The sequence below is a fragment of the Desmodus rotundus genome, chromosome 4, assembly GCF_022682495.2.
Source record: "Desmodus rotundus isolate HL8 chromosome 4, HLdesRot8A.1, whole genome shotgun sequence".
Lineage (NCBI taxonomy): Eukaryota > Metazoa > Chordata > Mammalia > Chiroptera > Phyllostomidae > Desmodus > Desmodus rotundus.
In genome coordinates, this window is record NC_071390.1 from 148,164,284 (window position 1) to 148,180,031 (window position 15,748).

General features: G+C 39.0%; 1 protein-coding gene across 10 annotated transcripts in view; it reads right to left on the reverse strand.

Annotated features, from left to right (window-relative positions):
* Positions 1-15,748, reverse strand: part of ZNF438 (zinc finger protein 438) — a 170,361-nt gene that overhangs the window by 19,132 nt on the left and 135,481 nt on the right. For 8 of the 10 annotated variants that reach the window (XM_053923017.2, XM_053923024.2, XM_053923023.2 and 5 more), the window contains one exon: positions 11,008-11,075. In XM_053923017.2, coding sequence (XP_053778992.1) covers positions 11,008-11,075 — 68 coding nt within the window. Of the gene's footprint in view, positions 1-11,002; positions 11,076-15,748 lie in introns of all 10 variants that reach the window. The other 2 variants (XM_053923025.2, XM_053923019.2) reach the window with 1 other exon arrangement.

The following is a 15,748-nucleotide window of genomic DNA, read 5'->3' on the forward strand; positions in this document are numbered from 1 at the left end:
GCCATATATGACAAACCACAGCCTACACCACACTCAATGCAAAGTTGCTAAAAGCATTTCCCTTAAGATCAGGGATGTCTGCTTTCATCACTCTTATTCAGCACAGTACTGGAAGTCCTCGCCACAGCATCAGACAAGACGAAATAAAAATCATCCAATTTGGAAAAAAAGAAGTAAAACTGTCATTATTTTCAGGTGACATGATACTGTATATAGAGAACCCTAAAGATTCCACCAAAGAAGTATCAAATCTAATAAATGAATTCAGTAAAGTAGCAGGAAACAAAATAAATATCCAGAAATTAGTTGCATTTTTATACACCAATAATGAACAATCAGAAAGAGAAACTAAGAAACAGTCCCATCTACAATTCCATCAAAAAATAAAATACCTAGGAATAAATTTAACCAAAGATGTAAAAGACCTGTACTTGGAAAATTATAGACACCGAAGAAAGAAACTGAAGAAGATATAAATAAGTGGAAGCACATACTGTGTTCATGGATAGGAAGAATTAACATTATCAAAATGTCCATACCACTGACAGCAATCTATAGAGTCGATGCAGTTCCTATCAAGATACCAATGGCATATTTCACAGAACTAGAACAAATATCCCCAAAATTTATATAGAACCATAAAAGAACCTGAATGGTCACAGCCCTCTTGAGAAAGAAGAATAAAGTGGAAGGAATCACACTAACTAATCCTAAACTATACTCTAAAGCTATAGTAATCAAAACAGCATGGTACAGGCATAAAAGCAGACACACAGATCAATGGAACTGAATAGAGAATCCAGAAATAAATCCATGCCTTTATAATAAAATAATATTTGGCAAAGTAGGCAAAAACATACAATGGGGTAAAGAGAGTCTATTCAATAAATGGTGTTTGGAAAATTGGACAGATATGTGCAAAAAAGTGAAACTAGACCACCTTCATACACCATACAGAAGAATAAACTCAAAATGGATTAAAGACTTTAAAATTTTAGACTTAAAACCATAAACATCCTAGAAGAAAATACAGGCAGTAAAATCTCAGACATTTTTTGTAGCAATATATTTTCTGATACATCATATCAGCAAGGGAAACAAAACAAAAAAATAAACAAATGGGTCTATATCAAACAAAAAGGTTTTTGTACACCAAAGGAAACTATCAACAAAATGAAAAGACAACCCACTGAATGGGAGAACATATTTGCCAATGATACATCTGATAAGGGGCTAATATCCAAAACTTATAAAGAACTTATAAAACAACACCAAAACCCCAAATGATCCAATTAAAAAATGGAAAAGAACCTGAATAGACTCTTCTCCAAAGAGGACATACAGATGGCCAAAACCCATATGAAAAGATGCTCAATGTTACTAATCATCAGAGAAATGTAAATTATTAACACAATGAGATATCACCTGTCAGAATGGCTATCATCAATAAATCAACAAACAACAAATACTGGCGAGGATGTGGAGAAAGGGGAACCCTCGTGCACTGTTGGTGGGAATGCAGACTGGTGCAGCCACTGTGGAAAACAGTATGGAGATAGCTCAAAAAATAAAAATGGATCTGCCCTTATGACCTAGTGACTAGACTGCTGGGAATTTATCTGAGGAAACCTGAAGCACTAATTTGAAGGAACACATGCACCCTATGTTCTTTCTGCAATAATACCGCTGGTTTAGCAATAAACCCTATGTATATTGCTGTATTATTTGCCATGGCGAAGATTTGGAAGCAGCCTAAGTATCCATCAGGAGAGTGGATAAAAAGCTGTGGTACATTTACACAACTGAATACCACATGGCTGTAAAAAAGAAGGAAATCCTACCCTTGCAACAGCATGGATGGAGCTGGAGAGCATTACGCTAAGTGAAATAAGCCAGTCAGAGAGAGACAAGTACATAAGATCTCACTCATATGTGGAATCTAATGAACAAAATGAACTAACATTTCTTGGGGTAAAGAAATTATAATGTGGCAGATCCACATGACAGAGTTTTGAAAATAAAGTGCCTAAAGATAATGTTTCCTAATAAAAATGCCAGTTATAATGAAAATATCACTAGTGAGACAAGTTAGAATACAGATTTTACAATAAAATGCTTGAAAAAAATCTTATAAATATGTAATGCTTCAGATATTTTACTTAATTTGAATTTCTATTCATGAAATATGTCATAAACTATATTTACGCTACGGACGGACATTTGTATTTTCCCCTCAATTTTAAGAAATATCATCACAAGATTCTCCTGGTAGTGTACAACAAGGTCTGTCCAGAAAAAGCCCAGCCATTGGTAACATAATGAGGACAGTTTGTACGACATCAATGCAACCTGGCAGCCAAGGAGAGTGCACTGGAATGCGCAGGAGTGGACATGATGACTTCACCGTACTAGTCAGTGGGGGCGGTAGACACTGTTGAGTGTGCAGGTGCACTGTGTGGACGTCACATTCAAAATGACTGAGCGAGTAGAGCAACTAGTCTGCATCACATTTTGTGTTAAGCCTGAACATTCCTGCACAGAAACTATTCAGGTGATTCAGAAGGACACAGCTGTGGGCAACTGGTGATTGGCGGCTTTCTCATGGCAACGTGCCCTCTAATGCATCAAGTCTCGTGTAGAGTTTTTTGGTGAAACATCATATCACCCTGGTGACTCAGCCCCCCTACAGCCCAGATTTGGCCCCTTGCAACTTCTGGCTTTTCCCAAAACTAAAATCACCTTTATTTCAGATGGTTTACGAGATTCAGGAAAATGTGACAGGGTGGCTGATGGCGATTGGGAGATCTGTGTGAGGTCCCAAGGTGCTTACTTTGAGGGGGACTGAGGAATCATTGTCCTGTGTCCAATGTTTCTTATATCTTGTGTCTTCTTCAATAAATGTCTCTATTTTTCATACTACAAAGCTGGATACCTTCTGAACAGACCTCGTACACTATAATCGTTTTCCTTTTTTTGATAGAGCACTGTTTTTTAGAGAACTATTATTAACATGCATTCAAAATCATTTAAAATTATTTTATCAAAACCAAATAATCATTACTTGCTGTTGCTAGTGTAAGTTAAATGTTAGAACTTCTGTAAATGTTTTAGGATTTTGGTGCCAATTAATTTACAGACAATAATATACTTACTCTATAAAAGGCATCACTAGATTCTATTTCTATTCTAATTTCTATTCCTAGGAGTATTAGACTTTTACAAACATAAAATGCCTAATCTATATTTTTGGCTTGCATAACATTCTAAATACCTCTGTCAAACTTCTTTGCTTTTATTCCTGCTCAACTCATCACACCAGCCATCTGCCTAAATAAAGATGTAAGCATCTGCTATATGGCAACTGTCTCAGGGGCAGATGTTTCCATCCTGTGCTCATGTCACTGGGGCTGGATACATTATTGGAACAGATGCACACACTCGGAAAGTGTTGTGTCCCACAGTGCAATGTCTCCAACTGCTTTCTATCAAAGTACATAACTGCTATTTGCACCTGCATTTACGTTAATGATATAAAGGCAGCAGGGGTCTGACAAAGTGAGATGTGAAGCTATGAAATATATTTACATGGTTAATTGGAGTTTCTGAGAGACTGTTGCCAAATGGCCGCAGTGACATTGATACATGCCCAAGTAGATCACCTGACTAGTAGCCTGCTTTTGAAGCAGTGGAAATGTGGCTGTTTCTCAGGACAAAAACACTCATAATCTGAATTTACTAGTAAGAATATTCCAACCTCTAGTATTTTATCTCAAAATAGGAAAATAACTTCCAGTATAAGGTCTTTTAGGCCACCCAGGTCATTTTCATTTTGCGAGGAAATGTCTACAGGTACGTGCATGTTTTCCATTTGTGCCTCTGTCAGCAGCATAACATGCTAATAATCCATAGTGGTATTCTGCAGAGGTTATTGCATTGGAAAGTTCCAATTTCCAACATTAAGGAGTTAACCAAAACCAGCTTGAAAAATGTCAATTTGTACTTGGTCTGCAACATAAAATGGCACCAAAAATCCAAGAACAGCATTTACACCACTAGTTAAGATCAAAACGTTTCCATATGAATGTCACATATTTGGAAACATAATATTTTGGTAATACACGGGGAATGTTTTCCCCCCAGTAATGAGGTCACAAAGCCATGTTAACCACTAAACGTAAAACATCAAATGACAGTGGTTCTCCTTGCTACTGTGCATTAAATGTGAGGGCTGAAGAGCCAGAATCTGCAGTAAGAGTTGTCTTTGTAGCTTTACTGAGTGAAGAACTTGTGGTCACTTTCAAATAACATACTTATTACTTTATTAACTTGACATGGATAAAATCATCTTTGCATATAGTTATTCTGTCTGTGTTAAATGGCTCAGTTGGTTGGGGCATCATCCCATAACCCAAAGGTTAAGGGTTTGATTCCTGGTCAGGGTACATATCCAAGTTGTGGGTTGACCCCTGGTCCTGGCATGCATGATCCCCAGTCTGGGCACGTACGGGAGGCTGACAAGCACTCTTTCTCTCTCACACTGATGTTTCTCTCTCTCCTTTCCTCTCTCGCCAAAAGGAATGAAAAAAATGTCTTCGGGTGAGGATTAAAAAATGTTACCCAAACTAACTTTTAGTCCCCATACTATGCTGCAATTTATTCTGCTCTTTAAAAGCATTTACAAGGTGCTTTTACACACAATCGATCCTCGTTATTCATTCACAGATTATGTATTTGCAAATTCACCTCCTTGCCTAAATTTATTTTCAATCCCGAATCCATACTCGCGGCATATTTGTGGTGGGCTGTGGACGTGTACAAGCAAAAAGTTTGAGTCCCCTGAGGTGCGTGTTCTCAGCAGGGCCGATGGGGCTCTGCCTCGTTTCAGCTCTCATAAACAAGTGTCCTTTTTGTGGTACATTTAGTGCCGTATTTTTCATATTTTCCCTTTTTGTGACTGCACCGTTTAAAGTAGCCCTCAAGAATGGTGCGCCATGCTGTCCAGCGTCCTGAGCATACGAAGACTAAGTAATGCGCCTTATGACGAAAATACACGCTAGATAAGCCTTGTCACTCGTGAGTTAAATGCTGTGTCTGTGAGTTCAGTGTAAAGGAATGAACAATATAAATTACATGAGGTGTCTTTAAACTGAAACACACATAAAACTAGGTTCTGTATTGACAGCTGATGAGCATGTTGTGCTGTGAGCAGAGGCTCACAGGCACCTAACCCTGTATTTCCGTTAGGAGCAATGGTTCAAAATTCACTAATTCAGTGTTTCCGCAAACTGCTGCAAATGAGGAGAGCTGAGTGTATCTTACTTATCTCATTTGCCTGCTTCAGGGTGAGAATTATTATCCCCATTTTAAAGAAGAAGGGACTGAGGCTTTCCTGATTTAGCCAAGATCACAGAGCCTCAAAACAAGGGGGAAAGAATGACCGGAGCTCAACTGTCCAGCTCTTAGCATTCTTTCACCGGAATGAGGGAGGTGGGGGCGAGAAGGGGGAGGGGAGAAGAAAAAATAGGGAGGGAGCTTAAGAAACAGCTTTAATACCAAGCTCAAAAAAGTGAGCTGTAGTTAGATAACATGATAATAAACCATGTTTAGGTTAAATCCTCATAAAATGTAAACTCTGCTTAGATAGGCGGCCCACTTTTCTTAGCTGGGACTGAGCTATAAGAGAGTAGAGCTTAGTTTCACTTTCTTTTTTCCCCCTTAGTTCTTTGCTCCTTGCCTCTCCAAAGACAATAAATGTTTCTTAAATAAACACATAGACCTGAGGACTCCAGGTTGGTGTTTCACTAAAAAAATAAAGACTAAAATATTTTCATATCATTTAAGTAATATGATTTAAAAAATTGTTTGAGGGTTTAAAGCATTGTCATCAAAATTTAACATGTATTTGATAACCCACCCCATGCCAAGGTGATTTAAAGCCTGCCAAAGACAGAAAATTGATGAAGAAGTTTATAAAGAACCCCAATGATACTAAGAGTCTAAAATAAGTAAGGTTGCCCTGGCCAGGGCAGGGGTCAGTTGGTTGGAGCATCATCTTGTGAAACAAAAGTTGTGGGTTCGATCCCTGGTCGGGGCATATATAGGAGGCAACCGACTAATGCCTTTCTCTTATCCCACCCCCACCCTGTCCTCCCTCTCTAAAATCAATAAACATCCTTGAGTGAGTGTTAAAAATTAAAAAAAATAATAAAATAACTAAGGTCATTTTTCTAAACTTAAAAAGAAATCAATTAACTAGCTACTCCAAATTTTCCTTACTTGAGGCCCGCAGGCTACCTTCACTAATACCAAAATGCTTATGTATGTAAGACATATATTTTCATGTCTATAAGACATAGGAATATATTTTTAGGGTCTGCCATACTTATTTGGAAAGTATTTTATTGAATCAGGAAATCAGGTTTTTTTAAACAAATCCAAATCTGAACTCACAGGACAGACAGTAACGGCTATGGCTTCACGGCTGGATAGCGTGCAGGCTTTGAGAGAGAGTAGGAGCTGGACAGTGAGTGCATAATGAGCTAAGTGCTGGGTTCCTCCGCAGGGCATGAAGAACACTGTGTCTTGCCTCAAAGCATCTGCTGTCTTCTGACCCCCATTTACTTTTACTGACATTGAATAGAAATTGCGCTCACAATTTGAAAACTATGTTTAAACAACACAAATGTTACAACAGAGCTGAGGAGTGTCAGCAGGCCTGTATGAGATCTTGCTACCTGCTGCAGACCCACCCAGGAAACGGCAAGACCGAATGGCGGAGCTGGGAATGACTGGGAATGACTGGGAGTCACATGACTAGGAAGTTGAGCGACTGCAGTAACAAGGAGCCTCCCTGGACTGATACAAAGACTCTTTCCTGACCAACGAACAGCAGGACCTGTTCTAACCAGCTGTGTGGGGACGAAAATTCATCCTGCTTCCTCCAAAGTGCAAACTTCAACCCCTAATTGGCAGAGTCACAGTGAACTTCTTTCTGGCACATAAAAAACATAAATTGTTCCTGTCAGAGAAGCACTTGTCTGTTTCCTTATCTATCAAATAAATAAATTCATTTGCATTTTCAATCACCATGGTGGTTTTGTCTTTTTCTTCAGCACATTTAAAGTGGAAGTCTAACAACTGCAGTGGCCTTATCACATTGTATCATACCCTTTCCCCTCAAAAACATGGTGTACCGCTTGTTACAGTTTGCTATTTCCACACAAGATACTCACCCTTATATTTCTATCGGCTTCTTATTTCAAAATGTGAGATAAAAAAAGGGAAATTTTGGGAAAACCATAAATCTTGTCCCCAAATCCTGAGTGCATGAGAAGATAGAAAACCGTAGCAAAGCAAGTCTAATGACCTTCTGAAGGGTCTGTCTGGAATACCTCCCCACAGACGTGAACAGTGATGATGCCAAACTATATGGAAAGCTTTAACACAGCACAGCTTATCGTCAGAGTGACACTATACTGTTAAACATCTTTATTCAAAATTAAAAAAACAGCATAATGCTCTCCAGTTCCATCCATCTAAGTGAAATAAGCCAGATGGTAAGGGACAAATACCATATGATCTCACCTTTAACTGGAACATAATCAATAGAAGAAAAAAGGAAACAAAATATAACCAGAGTCATTGAAGTTAAGAACAATCTAACAATAGCCAGGGGGGAGTGAGGAGGGGACAGTGGGGAGAGGGGATTACAGGAACTACTATAAAGGACACATGGACAAAATCAAGGGGGAGGGTGGTGGTGGGGGAGGGAGGTGGGTTCAGCTGGGGTGGGGTGGAGGGATGGGGAGAAAAGGCAGACAACTGTAATTGAATAACAATAAAAATTTTAAAAAAAGGAAATTAAAAAAACATTTAAATAAAGGGCACTAGAATTTCTAACTAGTTTCCTCTAGTTTTTTCCTACTTCAGACACACAACCCTTGGCTCCTAAATTCCACTTGCTTGAATTCTATGCATGTGTCGTCACTGTCCTGAGCAAATGTCATCTTCTCTCCGCTACGCTGTTCCCTGACCAGCCTCAACATTCTGGCTTAATCAGCTGTCCCTCCACCCAGGTTCTCACAGTTCGTCACACTCACTCCTAGTACAGCGTTTGCCATGCTTTACTCTAGTTCAGCACACACGTGTCTCCTGTTCTGACAGAAGTCCGCTTCGAAGAAGCACAGGCTCTGTCTGATGTGTCGCTGGGTCCCCCAGAGCACCGGACACAGCTCCTGGTTAAGTACTGTCTTGGTGATCACTGGATCTGCTTCCACAATATGATACTTTATTAGGAGACAGTATGTGATGCACAAGATTTTCTTAAGCCCCGCAATTCCGCTGGTCATGTCCTACCTGAATTCCGTACATCACTGTGTACGGTATGTGTGCATGTTTACCGGTCTGAAGTCGAAAAGTACCATAATTTATACATATACGTCCAATTCAGAAATGGCATGTACCCAGCAAACTTCTCACACTGCATAAATGATTATATTCAATGGCAGAAATATAAACAAAGTCATAATTTAAAAATCTGGTATTTTTCTTTGTTAAAAATATTAATAGAATCCAGGCTACAGCAAAAGCATTTGACAGGCAAATGAGTAAATTAATGAATAACTGGGTGATTCCTAGGCTTCACATGCACTATATACTATTTTCCCTCCCTGATGTAATTTATCATGATGTAAATTCTAATTTCTGCCTTATTTGGTTTGAAAGAGTTTTAAATACTCATATATGTAATTAAGCACAATATGTTTGACCAGAGGAAAAAAAGAGAAATGATCTACAAGTAGATTATAAATATCCCCTGTAAATTTACAGTGTGACCCTGGGGACAAATACTGAGTTTTGGATTTTGATTGATCCAGGTTCAAATCTTAGCTCACTTAACAGTTGGCGATCTTGGTAAAAGTACCTGAACCTTCAAAACACAGATTATATCCACCTTATTGTTAAGATTAAATGAAACAAAGGATATAAAGTTGTAGGTAGAATAATGATACCACTGAAGGCACCTGACTAATTCAGCTGTTTTAGCTGTTATATCTCTTTCTCTGTCAAATTCTGGAGTTGGGGCTTGAGCAGCCTTTGTCCCAGAAGCGAGTGATGAAGACTTCACTAGAGCTAACAAAACCCTAGCTGGGCTTGAAGGTGACTCATACTCTCGCCAAGCCAATGGAGGTAACTGAGCACCTGCAACGGCTCAGAGAGGGAGACAAGAAAACAGAACAGAACGACCTTGAAGAGAAGCAAAGCAGGCCGGAGGGGGGAGTGGTGACATGTTTTCTTTACTTCCCTGTATTAGCCAGAAACCAAGTAGCTCATTGTTTAGTTACTCACACAGAATCACAACCTTTCACAGCTTAAAGAATGTCTAGTAATATTGGCTTTACTAATAGGGAAACTGAGGCTTAGGGGCCAAATAACTTGTCTGAGTTGCCACAGACAGCTGGAGGCAGATCTGGGACAGGAGCCCAGGATTCCTGACATTTGTTCCAATGCTCTTCCCTCTAAGCAGTCACCTCTCCTTACTTGCTCAGATGAAGAAGGTGAGGTCAGCTAGGAACCAAACTCCCAAACCCAGCACTGCAGAAACCTTCCAAAGCTATGCACGAACACCAGAAAATACTCATAGGAAATCCACACTTTTTATTTCTAGATGGGTTTACTGGCCTCCCTCTCATTCCCATCTTCTTTCTTGCCCTAGTGTTTGAGGCTGGATCTTGTAGGAATCTCAGAAACTCTTACGCTCCCTTTGGCCAAATGTCTGGATAAGAACCAAGCTGCGGGTCTGCTCTACGTTTACTTCCCATGGGTCTCCTTGGGTCATGCTTGGCCTCCTAAGAGCAGCAGGCATTCCAAGCGGGAGACAACCATGTCCAGCTCATTACATTAGCCTCCACACAAGGGGTGAGCCCAGGTATTAGCCACAACCATTAAGAACAATAGCCACCGTCATCTTATAAGTGCCTACTATGCAATTAGCAATATGCTGAGTAATTCACATATATTTACTCCTTTAATCTCCATATAACCTGTGGGGCAGGACTTACCTTCATTTTATAGATTTACAGATAAGAAAGCTTAGGTCAAGTGATGTACCTAAGGTTATGCAATTTCGTGGCAGAACTGGGTTTTAAACCCAGACTCCACATTCTTAATAGTTATATTACCCTTTTTCCTTGGTAAAGAGATTGAAGAGTATTATCACCAGGTAAGGGTTCTTTATAGCAAATTCATTCCATTCGCTAAAAGGTACACATTCCACTAAGGAGGCCAAATTGTGCATCAACAAAGACTGTTTTTCTGTGTGAAAGATGATATATAGGGGCAGGGGAAAGACTTGAATTCCTCCCTAAAAGTTAAGAGTGCTCCCTTTACTGTGGCAAAAGTTTATTATTCTTTATTCAGAAAGGACTGTATCTCCACCTTCTGCTTTTCTGAAAGGTTCAGGAGCTCCTGTTAAATCATGACTTTCTTTTTAAAAATCATATGGAGGGGAAATAGTTTTTCTTATGTTTCTTTTTAATTGAGTGTGGGAAGAAACAGGTCGAAGAAATGTGTAAGCGAATATCCTCTCACGCCCTCTACCTACGTGTGTGCGTGTCTGTGCGTGGTGCACGTGTGTGACTTACGTGGATGCATATATTCTCTTCCTAAAGTACATGCCGTTCCGTTTCAGCCCACACTCCGTAATTTCATTTGACACCTGTATGCCGGGTACAGACTGAGCTCGGGAGTTCTGTGTGGAATGAGATGGCCTTGCTCTCAAGGAAACTCAGTAAAGAAGAAATGTCCTTAAACCCAGGAGCCCATGTAAACTCAAGTAATTAACCGAAGGAAATAAACTTTCATGTACATTAGAACTTTTTCTTAGTTCTAGGAAATGAGTCCCCTGTGGTTAGGACAGTGACACCAAATGTACCAGTTCATACACATTTATACAGCACATACCATTTACAATGCCCACATCATCTTCCTCAGAAGGGCTTACCTTACCTGGATCTTTTGGTGGTACTGATGAAGAATTCTGTATTGTGATGTGTTCGACTTGAGCAGTAACTTCCCTAAAAATAACCAAGCACAAATAATAATTAGAAAATCATTGAAATGCCAAGTTAATACATAGGAAAATATAAATTATAAGCTTTTTAAAAAGTCTTTCTACTTATAACTGTATGAGTAATAAGGAATGGACCCAGGGGTGTCCAACCCATGGCCCATGGGCTGCATGTGGCCCAGGATGGCTATGAATGTGGCCTAACACAAAATCGTAAATGTACTTAAAACTCTTTTTTTCCTCATCAGTTTTCATTAGTGTTTGTGTATTCAATGTGTGGCCCAAGACAACTCTCCTCCCAGTGTGGCCCAGGGACGCCAAAGGTTGGACACTGCGGCACTGAACTATTAAGGAACTGATGTTTTTATTTCACTCTCATTTTCATACAGGCAGGGTTTGTTTTTGTTTTTTTTTTTAATGTCTTGGTGTGGGCCTGCAGAGGGAAGCAATGCCAAATGGAGAGAAGGACTGTATCTGCTTCTTTGGCCTCACAGGGACACGGACATGTGCAAGGAGGCAGGGTTAAGGTTTCCCTGGAAATGTACTGCCTGAAAACGGTTTCATATTGTCTGTTTTAAGAAGAAATAACTACCATGTTTAACAATACAGGTAAAAGTAGCATAACTGCAATATAATCATTTGGTGAAATATAACTCAGTCTTTAAAATGCGATTGTGAAGATTATGCAGCAGCATGGAAATGCTGAGGGCATAATGCACCGGATGAACACGGTGAAGGGCACACACTCTAGGGCTGCACCTGCATAGAACACAACGGTGTAGAAAAACTCACGACAGGAAATATGTTAATATGCATATTGGCATTGTGTTTAGTGATGAAAATATAGACGTTTCCCCCTCCATTTTAGCTATTTTTCAATTGCCTCTAATACTGTGCTCCATATTAAGAAATTATTTGAATATAAAAATAAAACAAAATACTTGAAAAAACATAGGTAAATATTTTTATAAGCCTTCATAGAAGTGTTTCTAAGCATGACTCCAAAGACAGAAGCCATTAAGGTAGAAACTAATGAATTTTGCTACTTAAAATTTTAAATGTGCAATAGAAAATTAGACAAAATTAAAAGGTATGACTTCTACTTCCAGCCAAGACTGAGTAAGAGAGACCATATTTTCCCAACTTCCTGAAACAACCAAGACATACACAAAAGACATGAAACAATATTTAAACACTGGGCATCAGGTCACAAAAGAATGGGCTCTAAGACCCAGGAAACAAATGAGATGAACCAACCCATGACTGCGCCGCAGGAAGGGAAACCCTAGTGAAGATTTCCAGAGAAACGCAGAAAGGAGGACAGGGAGGCAGGTACGAGGAGAAAGAGAGATTGTTACCTAAATGTAACATTTAAAACTATAAAATTTCTATAAGGAAACTTTATGGCCTTACATCAGGCAAAAATATCTTAGGACATCTAAAGCATAATCCATAAAATAACTAATAATTTGGACTCCAAAATTAAAAACTCCTGTTCTTCAAAAGACACTTAAGAGAATGAAAAGACAAGCCACAGAGTGGGAGGAAATAATTGCACACAGTAAATATAATAAGTAAATTATACCCAGAATACTCTGAAAACTCAGTAAGAAAACAAACAATCCAATTTTAAAAATGGGCAAAAAATTTGAAGAGATACTTCAACAAAAAAGATATGGTTTTCATATAATGGCATCAAGAGATGCTTAACATCATTAGTTATTAAAGAAATGTAAATTAAAACCACAAAGAGATATTGTTGTGTACCCATTAGTATGGCTAAAACTGAATAAAAAAGACGATACCAAGTGTAGACAGGGATGTAGAGGCAGTGGAAGTCTTATGCACAGTGGTGGTAATGCAAAATGATACAATTTGAAATATAGTTTGGTGTTTTCTTCAAAAGTTGAGATACACCTATCATATGATCCAGTCAATTCTTTCCTACTGATCCCAAAGAGAAGAATATGTCTATTGGATCAGAAAGAAACAAAAATAAAAGAATTCAAGTGATGAAAGCTACCAATTCTAGCAAGATTTAATCCAATATGCTTTATAAATCGTACAAATGATTATGTATGATTATTTTTAACGTTAGTTGATATGTCCCATTTAAACAGAATTAATTAAAAAATGAGAGTTGGATGGTTCCTTGAGAAGTGAGAGCCTAACGGTAGTGGACATGGAAGTCTTCCATTTATTCCTACTTGAGGACACCTAAAGCAGACATCGCCTTGTCTTTGTTGTGCTGCCTAGTCAATGTTCCTAAAGTTAAATTTAGACAAAGAATCTTACAGAACACATGAAAATCCTCCACTCCTTGATCAACACGCTTGTTAACGTTAACCCATGGTGTGAGTATGTGTTTAAATGCCGGTGCTTGTGTGCATGTGGGCACCACACATGGAGCTGCACTATGGACATTACTCTAGATTATTATTTCTGGGAATGATTCCCTAGAACATATGAGGGGGGCCCCCAAAACCCTGAAATTTATTAATAAAAAACTGTGTATTTATTCTCACACATTTAAACTTCAGTCACCTTCAAAGTATTCTCCATTTGATATAATACACCTATCAAGATATTTTTTTCCACTGCTCAAAACAGTTTTTGAACTTGTTAATTTTGACGCCTTTTAATACTTCTGCTGTTTTTTTTGTTTCACCTCTTCCACATGTGCAAAATGTTTCCCTTTGAGGACTTTTTTCATCTGGGGAAACAAAGAGAAAAGTCGCTCAGGGAGAGAATGGGTGAATAGGGAGGGTGGGGCATGGGGGTCATGCTGTTTTTGGTCAAAATCTGCTTACCACAGCGTGGTGTGGACGGGGAAGCTTGTAAATCACCCATCATGAAATGGGCAGACGTGTTGAAAGAGACTTCAAAAAAAATTCACAGAAGCTGAACACGGCCTCTCCCAACAACCCCATCTGGTACACTGATAGAGATGGGTCCCTAGAACACTCACCTACCCCGTGGGGGAAGCCCGCACTACAAGGGGACCACTCTCCAGGAGATAATTCCAGTGTTTTGGGGGGTCCCCCTTTGTACATGTCATACATCACCTGATGGACACAATGTCATTAAAAAAATGTTGTGATCTAGTACATTTGCCCAGGAGAACTTGTAATATAAATGTAGAGTCTTTGGGTGAGTTACCATTGGAATTTATAACAGGTTCTTCTTTACATACCAGTACTAAAATAATGCTACTAACCTACCACTGACTGGGAAGCTGCTCTTCTCGTGGGCCTTCCTCTAGTTTTGATTCTACTGCGACACTGTGGCTCTTGATGTTAAGGCCTTGCACGGTGATTGCCCCGCAGGTTTTACATTTTAGGCTGGTAGCGGAGTTGGTGAATTCTACACTGTAGCTCTTCCGCACTGCGTGCTTACCATGTGCTAGACCTATTAGGTAATTCATATGCACCTCTTATCCTCACATGAAAACCAGCATTATTATCATCTTTCAGGTCAAGAAACTGAGGCTCAAAGAAATTGAGTAATCTGCTCAAAGTCACAGAGAATGAGCTAGAATTAATTCCCCAGGTGTGTCTGACCCCTAAATCCACATATATGTTCATGCTCTCCTGTGTGCAGATTTCCCCCACTTCCCATCCTTCCTCCTTTTTTCTCCCTCACACACACGTGAACACACACAAGTATGGATCAAATCAATGAAAATACAGGTAAGATGCTTTTGGGCTGGATATTAGAATTGAAGAAAAATTAGTGAAACAAAGAATGGAAACAAAGTAATAGGGAGAAGTGATTTAGAGAAGTTAGGAAAGGAATGAACTTGATTCCTTTCTTGGAATTCAAATAAAGTAATTTAAGGGGAAATGATTGTCATCTTCAAATATTTGAAGAGAAGTTACCCTTGGAAGAAGGATTAGAGGAATCCTGTGCAACGCTGGTGGGCAATTAAAATCCCTAAGACCAGTGAGGGAGACAAGTTACAAAAAGGCAAATTTCAACTAGGTATAAGGAAAGACTTGGGGCACTGATTTCACATTATACTATATGCAATATTGTTCTCTGTCACTAAAAAAGTTGAAGAAGTTGACAAAAACTTTTATTTTTCAGCCTTAAGAAAACAGCAAAAGAACCCCAGACATCAAAGAACTGAAAAATCCCCCTTTCTTTTTTTGTATTAAGGAAATGAAAATGGTCACAGCACAGAAAAGACAAAAGGAACTGCTTGAACGAACTCACAGTCATGAAGTATTTAATGCTGCTCTTGTCCTTTTATACATTTAGGTATTATTTTAAAGATTTTAATGTATTTGAGGATGAATTTTCCTAGCTTGTTTTATGTAACTTCATGTGCTCATTATATTTCACTAATTTTTTAACTTTTCAAATCAACTATATTGAAATGTAATTTTCATACAACAGATACATAAAAGTATATACTGTGTAGTTATCATATTCTTTTCTCTATATTTTATGATATTGTGACACACTAGGGGCCTGGCTGGCTGGAAAGAGTGCCCCTTCCAGGGCTAATTAACCTACAGACAGCAAACACTAACTCCTCTTTCAGATGCAAGCCATCAAATCCAAAGTCTAGTCCCCAACCATCTCCTTTAACTCTCACACAGCAAGTCAATACTTCCCCCCGCTTAGATCATTACCGCAGGGCTAAGTACTGAACTAGGACCATCCTATGCCTGAGGA